Genomic DNA, 25,359 nt, shown 5'->3' with positions numbered 1-25,359 from the left:
CGTCTCGTTGCGCAACTTCCGATCCAGTCGACGTAAATTTCACGGCTGAAACAGGCACATCGGAAGCGTTTTTTCCTTTTTTTTTTTGTTCCAGAACAAATCTGAACGAATTCCTTCTCGTATCGTCGAGAATCTTCCAATGATTCTTTTGGTAATTTTGTCATTCGCTGCTCCCCCCCCCCCCTTCCCCTACCCTCTCTCTCTTTCTCGCTCGTTTGCCCACTCGACTGCTTTCTTCGCACGAAATAAGTTCGAAATGTAAGCGATTCGCAATCCACGTTCTTCGCGGATAAATCCCCCACGTCCTCCCCCTCCAGAAAAAATCCGGCCTCAGGTTTCGGTCGTTTAGCCTGGCATTTCTTTGAAAAGAACTCGATCGTTTGCGCGACCTTCGATCGACCGGAAGTCTGTCACAATTTATTGCGAAACGAACGAATTATATAAAAAATCAAGTACGTGCGTATACAAGTGTGAATGCGTGCATGCAAGAGCGAACGAAAAATATGTGTGAGAGAGAGAGAGAGAGAGAGAGAGAGGGAGAGAGAGAGAAAGTTAAAAGAGCCACTGCCTTAGCGACAGCAGGATTTGTGCTAGAAACAAGGCCTTAGAAAGTAACAAACCAGAAACATAATTAGAGTTAAGTAAGTCTGTTGTTGTTAACCAAAAAAAAAAAGAAAAAGATAACGGTACTTAGAGAAATCAGGAGGACAAAAATGTTGAACGTATTGTAAAACTAATTAGCAGTTGTATTTAAGCGCGTAACGTAAATATATACTTAACCCCTCGTGCCCGCAATTAAATAGGCGTATTAACGCATAGTTTTATGTAGGATTATTAAACGTCGCTTGTCGCATACGAAGATAGAGAATACGAAAGGGCGGGAAGCGAGATGGAAAACAGAGGAGATCGGTGATAAAAAAAGAAAGAAAAAAAAAAGAGAGGGAGAGGAAGGAGGAAAATGGAAAAGGAAGGGCGAACACGGAAAGAGAAAAGGAAAACGAGGAAACGGTGAGAAGAACGCGTCGCTTTTATTATACGAGTATCGGTACTCGCGAAATTCTTTGTCTTTCTCTTTGACTTTGTTTTCTGCTCTTGCCTTACGAAAACAACAAAATGAAACGAAACGAAATGAAATGAAACGAAGCGAAGGAAAGAGAGGAAAACAGGACGCGCGCCGATCGTGGATGCGCGTATCGGCCACGATACCAGAGGAGAGAATCGTCGAACGGACGACATGTTCGATGGAGGAAAATGAGATTTCCGATAGCGTGTCGCACTCAAAACTACCACTTTAAATCCGATGTTAGCGTAGCGTACGTATCGTAAGCTGTCGACATTTATACTATGAACTATGAGTAATTGTAGCGATCATTGTGAACATAGTTAATAGTATAGATTAGTTAACCGCACTAATTGTACCGAAAAGTGGATTACATTTAATTCCGAAAATAATTATCGAAGTCTACTTCAATAACGCGTACTTACGTTGTACGCGAATCAAGCCGAGTTAAACGAACGAAAGAGTGACTAACATACAAAAGTGAAGAAGAATGAAAATGTGAGATAAACGTGTGTGTGAGAAAGTACGTTTGAGAGCGTGTGTGTAAATGAACAAGTGGGAAAAGAAAAGAATTTGGCGAAGGGGAAAAGGAAGCAACGTGAAATTCAACGACGGATAAGAATCGAATGTATTCTCGAAGTGGAGGAAGAAATAGAAAGAATTAGACAAATTGCGGGCGCAAATGGCCGTGCATGCATGGACTTGTGCATGTATATTCGATCTAGCGTGTGTTTCTTCAAAATGCGTCGCGGAAATAAAACGAATCTACGAAATCGCGATAGTCGACATAACCTCTGAAACGACGACTCGGCGCAAACCGAGTAACAAGCATCTTTGAGTATATTTGCCTATTTTCGGTATTCGCGATCGTTGTGCGGCCACCTACGTACGATGAAAATCACGTGCAAGTACACGTACACGTACACGTATACCACGTATGCGATACGATTTAATTATCAAAAATATGGTTGTTTCGAGCCCATTCGTCAGCCTACGCGATAATTTACCCCGAGATCTCAAGATATCGAATCGCAACGTCCTTTTTCAAATATTTGCCCCACGAAACAGCGACTATTGAAATGCGATCAATTATCCGTTAACTAATTAGGTTATTGATTTGATCTAGTTTCTAGAGTCTACTACTGGTAATAGCTTCCCCGTACACGTGACCTACACACTATACATTCGTGCAGGCAAACACGTGCCACGTTGGACTGTACCATTCCAAGACGAGCACAAAAATCGAGATTCGATCAACTTTCTTCCGTCAAGTCTAATGGAATGTTTCCTAAAACTCGATCTTCTTTTCTCCGATTATTTTACGACGAAATGTTAAAATGTATCGACGCCATTTTCCTCGCACGATAACAGCTCAAAGATCGTCGACTCATCGAATTCGGCGATACGATCAAAGCGATATCTCTAACCTCTGATTTATCGACTAACTCTCTTAAAGTTTGTTCTCTCGACGTAGAAAGAACGTTGTCGGCGAAACCTCGACGTTCGTTTACGTTTGCTAGCGCAGCGTTGCTTTATACCAGTGAGAAAATCGTGCAGATTTTTATTGCTTTCGTGAAACGAAGACAAATCTTTATCTAGGAAGGACTTTCACTTTGGTGTATAGCTCTTCCTTGGCTATAACGCACGATCTTGAGATGTACGTGCGGGTGAGTGTGCGTGCGTGTATGAGAAATAAATAGAAAGGAAGTTGCATCGAAAATACAAGTACAAAGCGCACAGGTAACGGGAAAATTAAAGCTGCCGTCTTAGTCCATGAGCGAAACGAGATCACGAAGCTTCCTTTCGTAATCTTTATCGCCTTTTCTTTCTTTCTTCGATCTCTTCGTTTACTACCTAGCAATTCTCGCAACAAATCACTGCTTGTTCGTCGGTTGCTCAAACTTCCAGAATTCGACTTTCAAACGCGAAGCTACGTTTTTAATTCTGATCGAATGTCAATAGGAAACAGAGTAAGCAGCCAAATCGCTGCTTTGTAGATCACAGGAAAGAAAAAACTGGCGTTAAGAAACGTATCTTACGATACTTACGGTATATATATATATATATATATAGTATACTATATATATACTATATATATACTATATATACACTATATATATATTATATATATAGGAAAAGTACGCGTTAACCCGATAATAGCCGATCCTGGTAACGCTACGCATTTTGGAGACTTATTAACGTGGTCATAGAAATTTGCAAGTTTCTGATTCTTGTGCTGCACGGGGAATATACTACGAGACATATAAGCATTTATAAAATACACAAGAAATGCGCAACACGAAGAACTAACAGCCCTATAAGATGAATAAATCTGTAATTTAAGAGCGAACGCACGAACGAAGGAACAAAAGAAAGAAAAGAGAGGAAGATGAGGTAAATACGAATGCAAGTGAGAGAAGATCGTGCGCGTGGTATGCATATGCGTATGTATGGGCGTGCGAGCAGCAGAGAGAAAGGAACTTTGCAAAAGAGAAACATTAGAGTTCCGTCTTTGAGTGTTGAAGAATGTTCATTTGTAATTGTTTAAATCTAACGAGAAATGTACTGTAAAACTATAAGTACTATAGGCACTAAAAATATATCATTTGTTGACATGAAAAAATAAAAAAATGATCCCACTAATGTAAATTATTCCTGGCACGATGCCGTGCGAACGATCGGCGTGAGTACAAATACACATACGCGCGCATTGCATCGATGTAAACGTCTTTAGCAACGACGAAAGTTATAAGCGAAAAAGAGAACGATACGTTGTTCCGTGTTAAGGATTATTAGGTAAGAAACGCGATTCTCTACTTTCTAGACGAATCGGTCTGCGATTCGATCGAAAACAAGAAATACGTCAATTAGATACCTCGTCGAGTCTTCGTCTCGTCGAGGTTCAGGCTCGGCAATACTAAACTCCTTTCTCAACACTTGTCCCTATCAAAGAACATACCTTGAGGGATAAATGTTCGAAACGAGTAAATTGTTGGTGTTCAGAGTAACGCTTGTGCATATTTTTTTAACGAATTCTCCCCATTTGATCGTATTACCGGTCGACATATCGTTTGTTTCATTTTTTACTTTCTTTTAATTTCCTTTATCACCTTTTCCCGCCTAGTAAGTAACGATGAAACTTTATGACGCGGTAAGTAGGATATCGTTCTTTTGTACGATAAATTGTGGCTAATGTATACGATGGTTTTAGTTTAATGTATAGAAAAAAAGAGTGGCAGGGATCGGTATAGCTGAATGCACAATCAGAAGCAATTATTATCAAACAAGTTTGCATGAAAAATTTTTATTTACGACGTATAATGGATGTATTATGTACAACGATTGGAATTATAAAATTCGTCTCATCGTCATTTTTCTTGCCATAACGTTCAAGTTTTACGTTTCTTGTTTCGAAACATACTTCTAAATACAAACGAACATTTGAACGGACACGATGGATGGCTTTGCTTTCGCTGCAAATAACTTTTTCAAACTATTAACGATTATACGCGTTACGATGAATTACAATTAAGATGATTCCAGCATCGACGTAATGACGGCAAATAAATAAGTGTGAATTAAGTAGAAATAGGAAATAATCAAAATTTCGTTTCTTCGGATTATCGCCTAATTGCTTCGACGACGTCAGTGTAGTCGTCGTTATTGATGTTGATGGTGCTGTTGCTGATGTTGCGTTGTCTTGGCAAGAGCTTCCATCTTGGATTGATTCTCCGGGGGAGGCGGAGATTGCTTCGTCTTCTTCTTCTCTTCCTCGTTCTCTTTTACCGATGGAGGTGGTAGTGCATTCAATAAACCTTGTCGAAAAAAAACTATTTGTTACCATATTTGTTGTGTATACATAAGGAGGGTGATATGTAGAATATACTTTCGTTTCAAGAGATATACCTTAGTTTATACCTTAAGAGTTCATACTTCTGAGTAAATTGAACGATAAAGAAGGTGAAAATGAATGGTATAAATGACTTACCAACTGTTTCTCCTTTAAGGGAGGCGCCTGCAACGATAAAAAAAAAAATAGAAGTAATATTTTCGCACTTTAAATGTCAAACGTTTAAGATTCTGCTAAAGAGCGAGTCGAGAACACACCGTTTCCACGATATTTGTTTAATTGCTGATAGACTTGCTTCATTCTCTCGATGTTGATCCTGGAGCTCTTGCTGTGATTCACCATCGGTAATGAATAGTCTTTGCCAATAATACATTTGGCTGCACGTTGCACGCTAAGTGGTGCGTTCCACGGTTCATGAATATATCTCGTGGGAAAATTTTTCAAGATCGGCAAGTATCGCCTGTATCAAAATAGAATACAAAAGAAAACAAATCACGAGACGAAGTCATCCGGTATCGTGTATAGTATAGATTGCGAGATGTCGAAAGTCAAAATCACAATCGAAACTCTAATGCCGAAGAAACGTCGTTTAGAAGCGATCTAAAGTTACCTAATGTAATCGCCATTCGGATCAGCTTTTCTGCCGAATCTCACCGGGCAATAGCAGTGGAAGAATTGTTGGAAGAAAGAACTGCACGATAACCACATCCACATTCCCGCGTTCACCGACCAATCAGCATCTAGCAACAACTCGTCGAACACCTTTGACAAAAATTTCGATTAACTTTGTATCTCGCTGAACGAACTGGCAACCAATATGGCAAGAAAGACGATCGACAGAGATGAAACTAATGGGACAAACGTCGAACGAAACGGACTTAAGTAGTTTTATGATATCGCGAGACAGCAAAGTATGCTACAGTCAATCCTCTAGAATGCTAGTCGAAATGTCAATGTACAACAAGTGGCATTTTACCTTCATTCCTTCTTCCCAGGAGATCCAAAGGTCGCCTCTGGTTAAGAAACAGGCGACCGCGTGTCTAGCCAAGTGATGTATCCAACCTTCTTCTCTTAGTTGTGTCATGATCGCATCGATCCAGGGAAATCCCGTTTGGCCCTGTCCGACAAACGTCTTTTACGATTTTTTTATGAAAACTCAAGAAATAACGGACGATTTGTCTATAAACGAATTCACTCACGTTTGCCCACTTGGCAAGTGCTTCGACATTCTTGTCCCAAGGGATTTGCACGCAAATTGGATTACCCTGCATCCGATCGAAATTTGGGTTCTTCGTAGCAGCGCAGTAAAAAAATTCACGCCATAAAAGTTGCCCGTGCAACGAAAGCGGTGGTACGGCTTTCTTTATCTATAAAACATTGATACGTATAATCTTTCAATCGAATGTCGATGATTGTGACTAATTTATAATTTACAATCGCAGCAGTTGCGATCCACGTCGATTAAATAGATAATGTTACCTTACCTTCTTATAGAGGTCAGTGAGCTGATAATAAAATAGCCGGGTACTCAAGCATCCGAATCGTAAATAAGGCGAAAGACCGGTTTGACTGGGCAACAATGATTGCGGGGTCATTTTCGGTCTGCCGAAACTAGCCACCCAGGCCTTCCTTTCTAGATGACGCTCCAACCGTGCCAGAGCCTCGCTTTCGCCTCCAACCCATACAGGCGGAAGAAGACCCTCCGTGTCGAAGCCTGTTAATCATTAGGATAACTAACTCCTTACAACAAAACTCTCGATCCAGTTCCCTCTACATAGCCGAAATAATCACTCGAAATAAATACGCGATAAACGAACGCGTAAATTTACCAAGTTCTTCGAGCGTTGGAACACCGTAATGATCATCGTGGTCCTCTTTCAGAGGGGTGTAGGCCGAACCTATGCAAGCAGAAGTGACAGTCGGCACCGATGGTTCTGGAGGATCCATACTGGCAACCACATTTTGAAATTGATGATAAGTCAACGGTGGCTTCCCTCCGTTCCTCTCGATGATCCTGAAACGCGAAAGACACGATCGTCGATGCTCGCTGACATCGTCACATACACGGGGAAAGAATATTACCAGGAAATTTATAAATATTATCGGAACAGAAAAAACATTACACCACTGGAAGGACTAGTGGATAGCTCGTGACGTCTATCGACGACCAATAACCGGCTAGGGAAGAGAAGCGAATTTAAGAATGGAAGGTCGATCGAATGATAGTATTTCCACTCACTCGTCCAACTTGTAAAGAGTATGCGAGACCTTTTGGACCACCGAGATACCAAGCTCCTTGCAGAGTGCCGAGATGTTGTGGTCTCGCACGCGTCCGAATGGCTCTGGATCTTCCTCGAAGGTCAAATTCGTGGTACCCCATTCCTTGAACAATTTCGGCAGAGCGTCCGCCGGCTGACCTCTTATCACGAATAGTCTGGAGTTCAATTTTCGCAAGGAGCAGTCGAGATCTTCCAAACACTGTAGCAAGAACCTGTGGAAAAACCGAATTGTAAAGCGAACTGTATTTGTTAAACGTTAACTCGTGTACTCACCTCCACTTATTGATGCCAACGTTGGTACTTCCGGCGAACCATGGATCCAAAACGAACACGCAACGAAACGTAGTGGCTCCGGTAAGACCTTCCCTCAGCGAAGGATTATCGTGAAGCCTGAGACCTTTGCGAAACCAATGAACCGTATGCTTTCCACCCTCGCCACGCACCGTCACATCCGGATTTATTTCGCTACTACGACTACCCGTCATTTTCCCTCCTCCTGCTAGGTCGGTCGATTTTCTTCAAATTCGTCTTTTCTCCGCTCGATCTTTTCAAATTTTCGGTAATAACAGCGGTGTTCTATTAAACAAGCAGCACATTTTTAAACAACTAAACAGCTCTCTCTCTCTGCTCTTCGTATCTGTCCCTGCTTGTTCTTGTCACTGTTTCACAGACACAGAGTACACACACACTCGCGCGTACATACAGATGCGGGCGCGGGCACACGCACATACATATACGCATACGAACACAGACGCAACATTCTTTAACATCTTTTTTTAATTTTCTTGCCCTCCCTTCGTTCCTTTTCCCTCCCTATGTTTTCCTTTTTCCGTCGTTCCTCTCCTAGGAGAGAGATAATCCGAAGGATGCACTTCTTTGTAAATTTTTAAGTTAACCACCTCGATGGAACAGTATCTTCAGTCTTCGAGTATCATCGTCCTGACAAATCGATTCCGCCTCGTTTTTACGTCATCAAAGTCGAGAACAAGATCGATCGATTTACTATTCTCTCGATCGAGATTTTCTACCGTCTATGGAAAGGAAGAATTCCTGCCGCTCAAACGTGATCGATTTATATCGCGCGCCACTATCTATTCTCTTCGTAGTTTCTATAGGTTTGACTTTTCCTTATCTTCTCCAATTGGTCCTTTCTTTTGTTTTTTTGCTACGTCTCTAGCGTCTTTTAATCTTATTTGTCTTTCGGCATCATTCGATCATTTAGTAGTAGCTAGAAGTAGCTATTACAGAGCTATCCCAGGAGAGAAGGTAGAGGAAGAAAGCACGGTAGGCGATATCGGGGTATATTGTCTGGAAATTTTTTTTACTTTGCATTATAATCTTATAAAACACTCTTGCAGCAGTAGGTCTCGATCATTCCGATTTAGTCCGATACGAGCTTCGCATCGGACACCCCCAAAGAACAATGAAAAAGAAAGAGAGAGCAGTGAATCAACGAACCCGTGCATCGGTATATCATGCATCGCCTAATTTCTACGTCTGACACATTTCCGACATTTCTACTGTGGTGCACGTTACGCGCTAACTGACGTATGACGTATCACGGTCGACTCTACTGTAGTACGCAGGGAGGGGAATCGATAGTAACAGGCGTTCGGTTTATCGTTGCCGTGTTATTATGTCACACTCGTAACATTTAGAAATGTCTGCGCGAACGTAAATACCGTCTGTTAAGTTCCGTTCACCCGTGTCAATCGTCTTCTTAAACCTTCGTACCAGAAAAGAAGAGTGACGATTAACGCGTACGCAAACACTAACGAGTTACGTGTTATTTCGATGAATGGCGACAGGTATCAAGATACAAATTGAAAATTTATCGCACTGTGGCTAGCTACCGCAACTTTTATCGATTACGATTGGAACGATCGATCAGAACCCGAACAGTCGAAATCACAGAAGTATTATATCCCTCTATTAGTTATTTCTATTTATAAACAAATCCGTAAAAACATTAGAAGTAAATATGAATAAAAATAATGAAATAAAGTCTATCAACGATACGACGTATGACAAATTATATATGTATTGTAGTATTAGGTTTTTCTTTCTGTGAATTAATTCCAGGTCGATTCACGTAACTAGCACTCCCCGTCATGCCCGAATATAGACGAGTATTATATAATTATATGATTGTAATACCTGTTTCTCGGAACGTGAAGTTTCGTGGACGGAGCTTAGCCTCTTTCGCAGCCACTGTCTATTCTCCTTGAAATTGATTTCGGTGATCGATTGATTACCGGCATCCTTCGTTCAACGTGCAAATTGTCACAGCACACATCTTCAACGATAGGTCTTCAACTTGATCTACTGCGATAAGAACCAACAGCATCAGCAATATCGAATGGTATATCTACGAGGCGATCGAGCTTTCTGACTTCAAAATTACTCTCTTAAATCCAAAGTTATAATTCTTCTAAGAATAATGTTTAATTTTCTAAAGTCTTTTTATAAGATCCCTTTATAAAATCCTTGTACAATTAAAATCGTTTAAATTTAATTAATTAAGTAAAATTCATTTAGACGCTAAATAATTTCGATAATATTTTGCAATTTATATTTTTCCCTATATGCTATTGCTATAATCGCTCTCTTTTAATGGCTTGAAAAATGTGACGCAAATATTATAAATCTCTGCACATAGTCGTGAAGTCGGGGTTCTGTCGATAAAAAAGGACGCGGCATAACGATACTTGCTTCTCAATATGCACTGTTTCATTTAATGATAATGGCTGTATGTGTTACGTATATCCATAAAACAAAAGTGAGACAAATGCAAATAAACAAGTACAACAATTTGATAAATCGTTGCAGCAAAGATCGATTGGATAACACAAAAGCTGCATGTGCTTATCCGCGATTAATGTTTACTTGTAAATATCGATCATCCAATTATAGAATGAATATTGTGTCAATCGACAAGAAATCGTTAGATGATCGATGAAAAGCAGGAAAGACACGCTATAAAACTTTAAGATGATACAAGATAAAGATAGTTGGTTAAGAATGTCACTACTAGCAACAGAAGATTGCGTTGTGATAACCGGAATTAGCAAGGGAGCGAAGGTGAAATACATTGGGAAGCAAAACGTCTAACGTGCATTTACGAACGAACACTTACAATCGTGTGGATGCGCGGACATTTTAATGTATCCGAATTCGCGATATCGTTGAACGTTAGTTAAACGACGCACTGGACAAACTTATCAGAACTAGAAAAAACAGCATACACATTCGGTTTAACATTCCACGCGTTTAGATGATTGAATGATCATGCAAAGATAATAGTAACTCATTGGTAAGATCGGCGGCGATTGTTGCGACCGGTGAAATTCGATACTTGTTTCGGATAATGGAATTTTTCCAGCTTTCCGGGAGAACGGACGTAAAAGTAATTTGCAACGAACGAACGAACGAACATGGATGCGAAACGCGCACAAGAAACAGTTGCTCGCATATGCCAACGTACAACGTACAACTTGTCCAGTAGACATAGAGAAGGAGAGATATGCTGTAAGAGCAAGGGGACGCGGAGCCACGCCGAATGCAACGTGACAGCGTCCCCGCGTACCTTGCAATTGGCCAACTCGATCACGTGGTTCATCGGTCACGTTGCACCCGCCGTGGTTCTATACGCCTCTTCTATGTATGTATATACCGCTTATCATTTCCTTTTTCCTTTCCTCTTACTGTTTCTTTTCTTCTTTTATTTTAGCATTCGTACATTCTGCTCATCGTTCGTTCTGTCATGCTCTGAATAGGTAGATACCGTTTTTTTTTCCATTTAATCAGTCGATATCGTTGCACTTAATTAACACTTTTCGCGGAGAAAGTGGATCGTCTTATTATTTTGTTATTTCATACAACCGATGCAAGGATTACTGGGAGATGCTGCAATTGTTCTTTTTTACTCCACTCTGTATTGACTATTATCGACTGATTTCATGCGAAAATTTCATAGACTTTAATATCAAACCTAATCAAAAATTCTTACTCTGGTCTGTAAACGCATTTACAAAATGATCTCTACTTTACAAAAACTATTGTAAAAGAATTCATCAATTTTTCTTGCTAGCCCATAGAAATCTCATGAAAGCTCATTATATAAATCTCGTAGGTTAGGATATTTACCTCTAAGATACCCTTGACCGAATTGTCACGCGCATACGCATTACCATTTTTTTCAGTACATATTACACTATAGATATACACCAGTGATGTAACGCGATGCAGCTGACTCGGCGTTGATACATCGATCACACGCTGGATTCCATAAACAAATATACTCTTTAATTCGTTTAACTGTAAATTTTAATATCGACCGGCGCGTTTAACTTAATTGTGATTTTACAGTATTGATAATTTTATTGGTTGATACAAATCTATTCAAGAAACTTGACTATTCAGACAAGTACAAGTATACGTATAAAGAGAAATGTTTCGTAGAATAATTACATCTGTTTATTTGTATTGATACATAAAAGGTATCAGGAAGAACAATAGTACAACAAGGTACTCGATGATTGATTCCTTCCCATTACTTTCGATACATTATTTCTATCTGCAAGTCGTGCAATGTATATAAAAATGACTTTTCAAAAATCCATGTTATTCACCGTTGTTACATTATTCTTGTATTCGTTTTTCTGTTTTCAAATCTGGATTATACATATCTCGCCATTCCTTATTTACTGATACATATTGTTCGACGATATCATGTAATTAATCTATATGTAAATATTTTCTTTATACATTCGTAAATCTTATAGTTTAGTTAGTTTAATCCCTTTGAATCTTCATCAATACGCACTTTTAGTACATTTGCGCGATAAGTTGTATTTGAAGCTATAATGTATTAATCTTGATTAATTTACTTCCTTCGAAATCGTACACTAGTGTATACGATATTTAATTATATCTACTAATCATATATATACATATATGATTTATGTATTGTATGAATGCATGTATGTATCTACGTGAATTGAAAGACTATCACTATTGACGGAGTAAGAAATAAATCTAACGAGATGTCTGACGCATATTACTCTATTATTGTGTAACAACATGTTACAACGCTGCTATGCAACTAGCGTTGAAGCACCTCGATATCATACTTATGCGTTCGCAAAAATTCTTTCCACTTTCTCCCTATTTTACTTCTTCCACTGCCGCCCCCACTCCGTTCACATTCCCTCAAATCCCCGTCGTTCATCGTTCATCAGAAATAACTTGTACTCTGTCGATGCTATTAATTCGTGTACAACTATAAACGCATGACGTAAATAACAATTAGTAAATCATATGTTTGAAGTCTTCTGGTCGAAACATAATTTATGTCTGCAATATTTTGTTCTGTGTACCGCGTATGAAGTTAAAAAGATACACATTTCGATCAAATTAGTCATTACTTCGTCGAAGATTTAATACTTTAGAGTACGGTAAAGATAAGAAAGAAAGAAAAAAAAACGAAAAAGGAAAAACTGTGTGGAAATGAAAAGAAAATGATCGGAAGAGAGACAGAAAACTGTTGATACGTGCAACAATTACAAATATTCCAAAATATTGCATATAACAATATGACATTAGCAATACGATTACGAAGCGTACAAAATCAAATTTCTTTCCACAGAAAGATTTCCCGGTCAAATCACTGTGTGAAAAAACAATTTGTCTAACTTACGAAGTTCGGTTAGAAACCGAAAATGCTACAAATTTCTATAAGATTAATAATAATAATAATATTACGCTTATATAATTTGCTACCAATCGTTAAGTGCGACGTTTTACCATTGTTAATTCAGTGAAATTCGTTAGATTAAAGGACATTAATCAACGTTGCTGTGGTAAATGATAAGACACAAAAAAATGCTCTATAAAACAGGAGAGAAACAAGATCTTAATTTTGCTTGGCCTATAATTGCATTTAGCAGAAAACTAGAGCTCTATATTCTCTTGTTTTTATATAAAAGAAGATAATACTATTTCAGATATAAATGTGATACTAAGTTTTAATGATTACCTTCATTTTTATAAAATGAATACTTAACTGTATAATAGTACCACTACGTATTTTGTGTGTATTGTTTTTATACGTAGTAACTCTTTTTAAAGCTATAATTTTAATCTCAAGAATCCCATTTTTTATGCGTCAGTCGAATTGTGTCTCCTATTAATTATTATATAATTTGAAGACAACAAAGAATAAAAATGCTTGAGAAAAAGCTTTGCTTTTGTTTCTTTAGGATTAGTTGTTTTTCAAAATACCTTATCGCTTTGCGATTTAATACAGTACTTTTCCATTTTTAACATCAAATGTAAATAAAATATGTTACAAAACACGATCATATACGTTCATTAAACATTTTCCTGAACGCATTGTGACTTTTTGTCTCTTTTTACGGTCATAATAATATATCCAGGTACGCACATCAAGCCACGCAAATAATTCGATTAAGATAGATAAATTATTGTACAATGTGTCATTCAAACCTTTCTTTTATACTTTATAGGAACATCCATGTGGAAGGTTCGCGATTTGCCGACATAATGATCCATGTTGATAGATTATTTTATACGCTTCGGAGGTCTACCACGTTTCTTAGCCTCAGTGTTTACAGTGTGGTTGATAATCGATGATTTGGCAGTATGCGAATTCATTGCTTTTTGTACATTTCTCCCGGCATCGATTTTATATAAGTCTAACTCAATCGTTTCACTCTCAATCGCCCTCCTAGATCTTCTGGTTCGAGCAGCTATTCCTTCCATCTCGTCGAACTTTGCCTGCAATCTCTGGGCCAATTCAAAATCTTCCTTTTCTTGAATAACTAATCTTTCCATTCGTTCCTGCTCTTTGATAATTTCTTCATCCGAAAGAACATTTTTCTCTACAATTATACTTGTTTCAGTAGTATTATTATTCTCTGATATACATGTTTGCATCTCGACACAAGATTCAGACAAATTACAAGTGTCCATATTGTCCATATGCTCATATGTTATATTTGTGCCACTATTTATGGAACTGTTCGTGTGTCGTATCTTTCGAGTTGTTCTTTTTAAGCCAGAATTGTTATTCTGGCAATTTAATCTTATAGAAGGATCTCCTTTTTCAGAATTTTCTGTACTAGACTGTTTTTCTGGGCATGCCCTTCGCTGTTTCGATTTCGATAAAGTAGCTCTAGTAAACTTAGTTCTACTTCTGTTCTGTACTGTAACAGGAACATCATCTGTCATCTTATATTCAATCTCCTCTTTCCTACATAGTCTCTTTCTTGTGTCTCTTTTCATGATTGTTTCTAAACCTGACGAGGATACTCTATTGGAATTCTTTTTATCCGTGTTTATTTTTCTTTTCTTTATTCTTTCCGCAATATTTTCAATTGTTATTTCATTCTCGCCTCGTATTTCGGACTTCTCATTGTAAAGTGAATTTAGCTTTATAGATTCAGATGGAGAACTCAAATTTCTCATTTCGATATCACTCATATATTTCATATTTGTTGCAGCCTTAATATCTTGTTTAATCCATAAAGATTTTTGTCGTTTAGATTTACATACCATGCCGTTTCTAATATGAGATTTCCATGATTTTTGTACCTTTCTAATATCTCTATGCTCTTCTAATATTAAGTTTTTACTGATTTTAGTGCCATTAATTATATTATTCACATTCTTAGCATAATTCTTATTAGAATCAAATGATACCTCTGAAATATATTCAAGTTTATGGATACTATCGTCTGTTTGAAATTTTGTTTGTGATTGATTACAAGATGTTGATGGTTTCTGTTCAATCTCTTCTTTACACACATCTTTCTCCTTAGAGCTCTGTTTAGTTTTCCCTACGATATTTAAAAGTATGATTGTTTCTACTCGTGTGACATTATATCCTGTAAAAACTGCATTGCATTGTAAAATTAACCTACCTCGAAATGCACTCCAGGAACATCCAATAATTCGTTTCAAATGTGCCTGAGATGGTGGTTTAGGTACAACGTTAGATATTCTTTTAAGTATAGGAACAACTCTAATTAATTTTGGATCTATTTGTCTTCCATCTGTAATGCAATATTATACAAATTATTTAAAAAAGAGTTGAAATTTGAACGTAAGTGTATACAATAAAAATAAAATTCAACCTGTAGACATTTTTAATGGTGTTCTTGGCATGGCCTTGATAGGTTTAAAATGATGAATTTCTTGGTTAATGCTATCATGACTACCAGCACTTTCAGCACTTCCCGTTCTTTCGTCATCGTCTCCCGAAGACACACACACTTCCACACTTAAACTTTTCTTTTTACTGTTTACAATATCATTTGGTACATGCAACTCTTCTTTGCTCTGAGTACCATATATTTTCGAAGTAGATGTTCTAGGTTCCAAGGAACATTTTGAGATACAAGGTTCAATTATTTTAGACACTGTTTGATGCTTTAAAGTTCTTGAAATAGCATTATGTACAGTTGGTTTCTGACAACAAAATTTACTTGTAGGATCATTACATGTTCTAGGCAAGTTTGCATTGTTTTTTATACTGGACGCATATCTTTCTGCACGGATTTTAGATATTAATGCAATATTTGACCTTCTTAATCCAGGATTATCTTGAGAATCTAAAAGAGGCGGTTTTTCATACTTTGAACTTTGCGCTTCTACGTTATATGAATTTACTTCAGTCATAGTGGCAACATTCAATCTTGAAGCATGAAAACAACTATTAGATACATTAAGAGAGTCCTTATATTTAGAAACTTCTTTGTGTTTGCCCACAAGCTGTTTCTTTACTAAAGATTTAGCAAGTAACTGATCTTGAGTTAATTGAGCTAGTTGTTGTTGCTGTTCTTCTTCCTGAATTTTGCGAATTAAAGACTCGCTGGCTATCTGCTCAGCTTTCCTTTGACATCGTATTTCTTCCTCTGCCATTTGAAGTTGCACTTCATATTCCTGCCGAATTTCTCCAGCTGCACTAAGTATTTTTTTAGCACCAGTATAGTCTGTAAGAGAAAAATAGTTTATTACACATCTATTATATATAACGATCACATAATTTCAAATAACATTTAAATCGTACTTTGTTTTCAATAACAACAAATAGGAATGATAAGTAGCACAAAATAATTCCTACTATTACAAAATTGTATTTTTTTATTTTTGAGAAGATTCATTTTATACTTTCAATCATACATACGTATTTATACATGCGTATATTTCTATACATATTAATGTTATGATAATATATAACTAAAGAGGTTATGTTACATTTGTTTATCTTGTCTTATAGGAAACTTACCAGCATCCAAATCGATACTTCTGTCGTCACCGCTATATTTGCTTTCAACTTCTTTAGAAAATTTAGTTCGAATTAATTCCCAAAGACCGTTATTAACTAATGTTTCGGTCTTCGTTGCTGTACGTAGCCAAGAACCGACTCGTATTCTACAGAGAGGGCAACTCAAACTATTGTGTTCGAAAGTACCTTTCAAACATTTTAAGCAAAGATTGTGTGTGCACGGTAATGTTACTGGCTCAATCAGGATGCTGCGGCATACTGGGCATATTAAATCTCGTAGACTAATATCCACCGATGGTCGTGTCAAAGAAATATCAAATAATTTTGACGTTCGCTTCAAATATGTCGCCATCTTGCCATATTCTTTAAAGAAACATAACAACCACTATGATCATTTCGAGAACCGTGGTTCTCTTACTGAATGGAACACTTGCAAACAGCCTAATCGAAATTGCAGATCTTTTATAATTAATTGCCAGTTCAGTATACAAAATATAATTTTTTTAAATTAGAACCTATTTTGATTTTTGTGGAAATATACCTGTCTTTAATATCTTTTTCTAACAAGTTTTCTACTATATATTTTTGTCAGTATTCTAATTATTTTTGTAATTTTGCAATACATATTTTCTAAACATGCACGACAATAATAATATTTATAATTCTATTATTTAACAGTTAAACAATGATTAATATAATATACCATTTCAATAATGAAAAATTAAATACTAACTAAGAAAATAAAAAAATTGTATTCTGATTCTTTAAACTGATCTACTTTAAAATATCATATAGGTGAAAGAAGATATCAATGTATAGATTTTGAACGATATTTATATTGTTTCACGATTTATAAATCAGATTTCTTAGGGAATTTTACCACTTTATGCCAATAGATACAACAATTAATGAAAATCTCTAACATTTAACGTATTGTACATTCTCACTAATACATTACATGCATTAACATAGAAAATTGTTAAACAATTTTAAACAATTTTTTGAGGTCCTCTGTTTAACATAAATTATATACCATTGAAAAGATCTTTTTTTGTACTTTATTCCTTTTGCCTGTTTTTGTATTTAATTATAACATTTATAGGTAACAAGTTGGTAAGCCTTATAATCGATAAAAAATATGTCGTAGGTCTTCCCCATTTCACACAGAAAGTAACAAAGGTCAGGAACGTGCTTGTTGTATGTAAGGAAGTACGTGAATTTATAATCTCACGCAAGTGAAACAAAATTTGGGTTTGAAGTATTCATTAAAGACACAAAGATCAATAGGTTTTCTGGGAAAGTTGTGAAAATGACTCGGAGTAAGTTGCACGAATATTATAATATTATTGGATGCGTCCGAAAGTTACGCATGTTCAAGCGGACATAAAGTAATCTTTCATAAAAAGATAAAAATGAAATAGGATAAGATTTGGTCATTTGAAACTTAGCTTTCGAGAATATCGAATTTGAAAATCCATTTCATAACCGTAACGTATACAGTTGATGTGGCATTATAAATAAAAATCTGGTCAAGGAACATCGTGTAACAACAATTTCTTATGTAAAAAATGTAAATAACGATTTTTTAGTTAAAGTATTCCGTAATAAATGTGGTCATGTTATATGGCTGCAGATTATTCAAGTCGCGCAGTTGTATACGAACGATATACGTCACACATTGCTCGATTTCAAATTTAATTTTCTGATATGCTGAACCTTGAATAAATATATTTGTTGTTTTATGTGTTCTTCTTACTTTGTCATGAGGAATTATCTCGTGCCCGCTTTTATGTAACTTTTACATGCATTCTATATATTACAGTAATAATATATTAAGACAGAAAGCAAATATATTTACATATGTTACACAGGAAAAACGAACAAATGTCCTAACGAACGAACACCTGTCCTAATAGGTGACATTGACATGTCCAGCTCAAAGCAACAGATACATGATTCACAATACATAACACATTTTTCACGACATTGGACAAATTACTCACAACAACAAACAAATGATTTACAAAATAGTATTACATATTACATATTGCATGCTACAGTAATAAGAATATGTTTCCAAGCAAAATCGCTAATTTTGAACGTCTCAGAAATTATTAAGTTTAGAAAATAATTTAATCGTAAAAATTTTAACAGTTTGTGATCTTCTACATGAGCATAATATGCTGTATTGCATTAGTTCTTTGAGTAATCAAAATCAATACTTCAACCGTAATGATCTTATAAATGAGAGCTAGTAATGGACGGTATGAAAGATTTATGATATGTATCCAAATTGGCGATTTACGCTTGAGGCTGTTCTCTTATAAGGCAAAAGATAAATGTATATATATATATATATATATATCGCACAGAAAAGAAGGGCAAAAAGCAAGCATCCACATCTGGATCACTTGACATAGAACAAGGGCCAAGTGGTATACCACAGCAAGGGCCAAGTGGTAGACAACAGCAAGGGCCAAATGCTAGACAACAACAAGGGCCAAGTGGTATACCACAGCAAGGGCCAAGTGGTATACCACAGCAAGGGCCAAGTGGTAAACAACAGCAAGGGCCAAATGCTAAACAACAACAAGGGCCAAGTGGTATACCACAGCAAGGGTCAAGTCAACGACAACAACAAAAGCAGACACCTTTCTCACCAGGGAGACAGTCACATGATGTCCAACCACAGGCATCTGGTTCAGAACAGCCACAGCAGGTATTGTTTATACTTTACTGAAGTCAAAATGAAATTGTATGTAGAAATATTAAATGGTAATTTGTATTTTACTTTTGTATATTTCTATTTAGGTAACTGCTGTAGTTCCAAAGAATAAACATGTGTTTCCAAAAAGTTTGCAAGAAATGTACTGGAATCAGATGCCACAAAAAACTAGTGTAGGAACTATGGGCAGAAAAATTACAGTAGAAACAAACATGTTTAGACTCATCTTTCCTAGAAATTTTGAAACAAATGTTATTCATTATGATGTAGTCATTACACCAGACAAACCAAAATGTTTTTTAAGATCTGTTTTCGAAGAATTTAGAAAAATACAGTGTCCAAAGAGATATCCTGCATTTGATGGCAGAAAAAATGCATATAGTGCAAATGATCTTCCCTTTGGTGATCAAAGTGTAAGTAAATAAATAATGTGCTTTTATGATTATACATATACATAGTTTCTTAGTATCTTATATATTTTTGTTATATATATGTATGTATACATTATAGAAGGAAGAATCAATAACTCTTTTTGATAATGAATTCCAAAAAGAAAGAACTTTCAAGATATATTTAAAAAAGGTTGCGTTTCTTGATTTGTCATGGATCCAAAATTTAAAGTATGATGCATTTGAGTCTGACACAAAACAGCAATGTATTCAGGCATTGGATATCATTTTGCGCCATGGACCTGCATCGCAATACGTAACGGTAATTTTCTTAAATAATTCAAATTTTATTTATGCAAATATTTGATTTATATACTATCATATTAATTGCATGTGGTAATGATATATAATATATATAGTATGTTACGATAAATTTAATATTATTAATACATTACTTAACATGTTGATAGGTCGGTAGATCACTTTTTCAAGCACCGGAACCGGGTAGAGTTGTGTCATTGACGAATGGTTTAAATTTATGGTTTGGTGTATTCCAATCTGCTATAGTTGGATCTAGAGCATACTTGAATGTAGATGGTAATATATTAATATAATAATATTATTACCTATTGCTAATTATGCATATAAATTTTAATATGTTTTATGAATAGTTGCACATAAGGGATTTCCTAAAGAACAGTCAGTTATTGATTTGATGAAAGAATTATGTCAGAATCCTAGAACTGGTACAGTGCTGGAGCATCTAACTCCAAGGGACATAAAATATAATCGAGATAAAATAACGAGATTTTTAAAGGGATTAAAAGTACAATATGAATTACAAGATCAACCTAGCAGTAAAAGAGTTTATGTCATAAATGGATTAGTCGATTGTGCAAGAGAAAACAGATTTACTTTAAAAGATGGAAGTACTTCTACGGTTGAACAATATTTTTTACAAACGAAAAGATATAGAATAAAATACCCTGAACTGCCTTGTATTTGGGTAGGATCTAAAAATAGCAACATTCACGTACCTGCCGAGGTAAATATAAATGAAAAAGAAATATGTTTACATGATTAAAGTTATTATACCTAAATAATAATTAACGATACCTGTATTCATATTTTACAGTTATGTACAATTATAGCTGGACAAGCTATACGGAAAAAGCTGGACGATGTTCAGACTTCTAAAATGATTCGCGAAACAGCAACTAATACCCAAATACGTAAAGAGAAAATTATGAGTGGTGTAAGAGGCTTTTTAAATAATTTTTATAATTGAAAACTGTCAAATCAATTTGTTATCATTAACAAAGTAAACTAAAATATAAATATGTTCACAGTTTGCTAAGATGGATTTGAACCATCAACCAAGTTTACTGAATGAATTTCATTTCTCTGTACATGGAGAATTTGAAAAAGTGCCAGCAAGAGTTCTTGAAGCTCCCAAGTTACAATACAATGACAGACAAGTTAACGTATTTAAGGGAGCCTGGAGAGCAGAAAAATTTTTAAAACCATGTGATTTGCCAGAAAATTCATGGACTATATTAAGTTTAGACGGATACGTGCGTGATTCTGATTTACATAATTTGCACGATAAACTACGACGCGATGGTTAGTACGTTAAAAATAAATTTTCCAACATAATATTTAAAATATTCTTTTATAGTAACATAAAATTTTGTTGCTATATTACTTTTTAGGTTCATCTCTGAACATGACAATTAATAGGGCACTAACTCCATTCGCAAAATTAAGATTAGAAAATGATATTACGAACATTATTGCTTATTTTGAGCAAAAAAAGAAACAAAATATAAAATTAGTACTAGTAATACTTCCGAATATGGACAGTGCTTACAGTAAGTATGGTATTATTTTATACATATACGAAAGGAAAATTTTTAATAAAATGTTTTATTGACTGTAGGTGTTGTGAAACAAATTTCTGAACTTAAAATACTTGGAGGTATTGTAACTCAATGTATAAAACAGCAAACTATGAGGAAATTAAATGATTCAACGGTTGGAAATATTTTGTTAAAAATTAATTCAAAGCTTAATGGTGTTAATCACACCTTTGCTCGTTCTTATCGGTAATATTATCTCTTATGTTTTTTATAATATGCAATATCTCACGAAAGTATTTTGATACTCCTAGAAACTTTGTATGTATATTATACAAAATATTTTGAAATTTCATTAGTACTATAACGAGATACGACTACAGCGATTATATTGTTAAAATTTGATACGGATCTGAAAATGTATATAGGAGTTACAAAATATGTATTTGAAGCATACACTTCACAAAGATGACCACAGTATTTGAACATTCAATTATTCATTATATTAATAGATCACAATACATATATAATGAGACCATCTTTAGCGCTAATTGTCTACTATTTATGCTGCATATTAATTTTTCCTGTTTGCAATAAATTTCTGGTACATTTTCGTATTGGTTGCAATGCTATTATGATTACAATAATATCTCATTATAGAGTTAGTGAAATTTCAAAAAGTTCCGTAGAATGAACATTATATATTCATAAGAACTTTTTGTGATAAATGTTTCGTGAGCTACTATATGTATATTGTGCACTACTATATATTTGCGTTTTATGTACATAAAGTATTATTTTCTTTAGTCCACCTTGTTTAAGAGAACCATGCATGATCGTTGGTGCCGATGTGACTCATCCATCCCCTGATGCGACGAATATACCTTCGATTGCAGCTGTAAGAATCTTCTCTTCATTATCAAATTATCGAATCATGCAAAAAAATGTGTATATATATATAATACCGTAATTTAGATTGCAGCAAGTCATGATCCTAATGCTTTCCAATATAACATTGAAATAAGACTTCAGCAGCCGAGAGAGGAAATGATACGCGACATGGAAGAAATTATGATAATTCAGTTGAAGTACTTTTATGCGCAAACAGGATATAAGCCTAGAAGAATAATCTTCTATCGGTAAATGGATTAGAATATTAAGCGATATGTAAGGTTAATGGGTAAATTCAATTATATAGAATATTCTTAACAAATACTTATTTACGCGTGTATAGGGATGGTGTAAGCGATGGACAACTTTTACAAGTGATGCATTATGAATTGGAAGCAATAAAAAGAGCTATAAATCATTTAAACAAAAGTGAAGACCGTGACATTGCGATCACATTTTTTGTAGTTCAAAAAAGGCATCACATACGTCTTTTTCCGACTGACAAAAGAAATTCCGATGATAGAAACTTTAATGTACAAGCAGGCACTGTCGTTGATACAGAAATTACACATCCAATTTATGGAGACTTTTATCTTGTATCTCATGCTAGCATACAAGTAAGTCCTATATCTTACATTATATTATATGCCGTTAAAAGTAGTTACATTAATAATTAATAGAAAAAAAACACTTATAGGGTACTGCTAGACCTACGAAATACAGGTGCATATGTAATGAAAATCATATGCAGGAAGATGAAATTGAGCAACTTACGTATTATCTTTGTCATATGTTCGCACGATGTACACGATCTGTTAGTTATCCTGCACCTACATACTATGCTCATTTAGCTGCTTTTAGAGCAAGAGCATTAATACACAAGTAAGTTCGGTATATGCATATGTATTAATGTCTCATATATTTATTATAAAATTATTTATATGTGTTTGCAGTGTTCCCTTAAATATTGATAGGCTCGGAGAGGAGCAGAAAAGCAAAATGACTTTACAAATAAACAAAAATTCACCTATGTTTTTTGTATAAGATATATATAAAACATATGATAAAATATGATAAAAAAATGGTTAGACATTATTTTGACTTATTTCAGTTAATGCATTTTTAATTTAAGAATTTATCTTCGCATGCAACGTCTGTTCTACATGAGATGTCAGTTAATTATTTCTTTCACGGTTGCTTTGTTCATTACTTACAATACATAAATTACGTACATAAAATTTATTACCTTATTATTAAATAATTATTCTTATAATATAAAAATATTATATATTCATCGTATAATTAATTCTATTTGAATGTAAAGATGTAATATGCTGATATGTCTAATATGTCTATACCTGTAATATGACCTATAATGCTATCGTGCCGATATCATGGGTTTGATAGTCATGTCATGAATCATGTCATAAATCATAATAAAGCGTAAAAAGAAATATTGTACTTATTTATATATTTGTGTGAATCTGTTTATATCGTTTAATAGTGCAAGAAATTTTATCGATGGATTTTCTACAATTTTTGCATTCTGATAATACGTTAAGTCTTGGTAATGGAGTTTGGGTAAATTGCGATTCAACATTCGTCTCGCATTTTACAAATTTCGAAGATAACGATTATTGTCCCTGTAGAACATAGAATATGTAGTCTTTAGAAAGGTATGTTAATTTTAATTTATTTAAATATTTCACTTTAGCATATGTAATATTGTACTCTGTACATAATGCATTTGTATTTTATATATGAATGTGTATGTTTTCTTTTTCGGATAGCTTTTATATCTATCTTTTACTTTTGGTAAAAAAGTAAAGATAATAATAAATTTTTCTTTAGAAGGATTAAAATATACAGGTCGAAAGTAACACATGTATAAATTACTACACATTTATTTACTAGTAATTATAAAATAGATACAAATAAATAATCAAATATATTAAATGTTAAGTAAAGTATATTCGAAACAAAAAAAAATATATGTTTACCCTTTTCTATGATATTAATCACAATTGTTTGAAATGGAAGAACAATTAGTAGGGTGCATCGAAAATAGTTACCCTATAGTCTAGTAGTAAACAAACGCACATAGCTACAAAAGGTCATCGTACATATTTCTATTCCTGTTGATATAGTAGAAATCGATTGAAATGTATCACTTTATCATCATCATTAATTTTGTGGATTTAAAAATATTATGCACGTATGTTGTTTAGATGTATAAGGTAAACAATATGCTTAGGACAAAGTTTAAGTATTAGAATTGGTTCTTTCAGAACATATAAATCCTATTAAATAAATATGTATATAGCAATATATATATTATATAACAGTACTTTTCATAATATCATGTAAGAAATCCAATTACTAGTCATTAACAGAGGCATAAATATGAATAATAAGAGATATTACATTTATAGGACTTGTTGACTGAATAAAGCTTTGAAAACACGTAGGGTAAATTGCAGTCGTAGTGTAGGGAGAGATCTAAAATTGGAGATCGGTTATTACAGCTACAGTTTTCAAAATTATCACACATGAGACAAAAATTTATAACTTACACAAATCGGTTAAAACCGGTGTAAAAATTTTATGAAATTTCATTGTTATCTTATAAAATAAATTTAACAAGCTTCCATTTCTATAAAAATTTATTAATTGAAATTTTCAAATGAGTTAATTATTTGCGAACTCCTCCGCTCTTGTTCCACTTTAATCAATCTTAGCTCTTGTTCATATCTTATTCTTCCACAGTTTCTCACCTTGTTTCTCTTTATCTCGCTTTATTCGTTTTGTTACCTTTTCTTTCGTTCACCCTTTATTCTCTATCCTTTATATTTTCTCTCTTTTCTCTCCTTTTCTCTTTCTGGTGCTTCCTCCACTATTCTCTTCCCTTTTCTGTATATAATTTTGCCTCCGTCTAAGGTAGGTCTCTGTTCTCGCGGATGCTTCACGTGACCAGAACGTCTATTGATTCTTGGAGGTGA

At 34.9% G+C, this 25,359-nt stretch overlaps 3 protein-coding genes and 1 long non-coding RNA gene across 6 annotated transcripts; 1 reads left to right on the top strand and 3 right to left on the bottom strand.

Annotated features, from left to right (window-relative positions):
• Nucleotides 1–4,342: 4,342 nt before the first annotated feature.
• LOC117209435 (cryptochrome-1-like) lies at nucleotides 4,343–7,994 on the bottom strand. Its single transcript, XM_033451502.1, has 10 exons — nucleotides 7,463–7,994; nucleotides 7,150–7,401; nucleotides 6,740–6,924; nucleotides 6,395–6,624; nucleotides 6,110–6,277; nucleotides 5,887–6,027; nucleotides 5,521–5,672; nucleotides 5,168–5,370; nucleotides 5,049–5,075; nucleotides 4,343–4,875 (listed from the first exon to the last, which is right to left on the bottom strand). Exons 1-10 carry the CDS (start codon nucleotides 7,672–7,674, stop codon nucleotides 4,721–4,723), a joined length of 1,725 nt encoding a protein of 574 aa, XP_033307393.1. The 5' UTR covers nucleotides 7,675–7,994; the 3' UTR covers nucleotides 4,343–4,720.
• A 3,648-nt stretch (nucleotides 7,995–11,642) lies between these two features.
• LOC117209433 lies at nucleotides 11,643–16,929 on the bottom strand. The gene is made up of 4 exons (XM_033451500.1): nucleotides 16,500–16,929; nucleotides 15,346–16,203; nucleotides 15,133–15,264; nucleotides 11,643–15,048 (listed from the first exon to the last, which is right to left on the bottom strand). Exons 1-4 carry the CDS (start codon nucleotides 16,849–16,851, stop codon nucleotides 13,772–13,774), a joined length of 2,619 nt encoding a protein of 872 aa, XP_033307391.1. The 5' UTR covers nucleotides 16,852–16,929; the 3' UTR covers nucleotides 11,643–13,771.
• Nucleotides 16,930–17,648: 719 nt separating this feature from the next.
• On the top strand, nucleotides 17,649–23,465 carry LOC117209450 (protein argonaute-2). 3 transcript variants are annotated; one of them, XM_033451519.1, is made up of 16 exons: nucleotides 17,649–17,818; nucleotides 18,416–18,529; nucleotides 18,872–19,218; nucleotides 19,311–19,637; nucleotides 19,735–19,935; nucleotides 20,084–20,210; nucleotides 20,285–20,658; nucleotides 20,749–20,868; nucleotides 20,963–21,236; nucleotides 21,326–21,484; nucleotides 21,553–21,718; nucleotides 22,277–22,367; nucleotides 22,445–22,608; nucleotides 22,704–22,977; nucleotides 23,058–23,242; nucleotides 23,314–23,465. In XM_033451519.1, exons 1-16 carry the CDS (start codon nucleotides 17,809–17,811, stop codon nucleotides 23,402–23,404), a joined length of 3,024 nt encoding a protein of 1,007 aa, XP_033307410.1. In that variant the 5' UTR covers nucleotides 17,649–17,808; the 3' UTR covers nucleotides 23,405–23,465. The 3 variants fall into 3 exon arrangements, with proteins under 3 accessions (XP_033307410.1, XP_033307409.1, XP_033307411.1); XM_033451518.1 differs by having other exon boundaries at nucleotides 18,371–18,529; XM_033451520.1 differs by lacking the exon at nucleotides 18,416–18,529.
• Nucleotides 23,466–23,556: 91 nt separating this feature from the next.
• On the bottom strand, nucleotides 23,557–25,330 carry LOC117209454. Its single transcript, XR_004487920.1, has 3 exons — nucleotides 24,934–25,330; nucleotides 24,361–24,859; nucleotides 23,557–24,003 (listed from the first exon to the last, which is right to left on the bottom strand). It is a non-coding gene; the product is annotated as an uncharacterized LOC117209454 (long non-coding RNA).
• Nucleotides 25,331–25,359: the final 29 nt, after the last annotated feature.

Source organism: Bombus bifarius, unplaced genomic scaffold (genome assembly GCF_011952205.1).
Source record: "Bombus bifarius isolate JDL3187 unplaced genomic scaffold, Bbif_JDL3187 scf7180000008176, whole genome shotgun sequence".
Taxonomy (NCBI): domain Eukaryota; kingdom Metazoa; phylum Arthropoda; class Insecta; order Hymenoptera; family Apidae; genus Bombus; species Bombus bifarius.
Note: the sequence above shows the minus strand (reverse complement) of the source record. Positions and strands in the feature narration are given on the sequence as shown.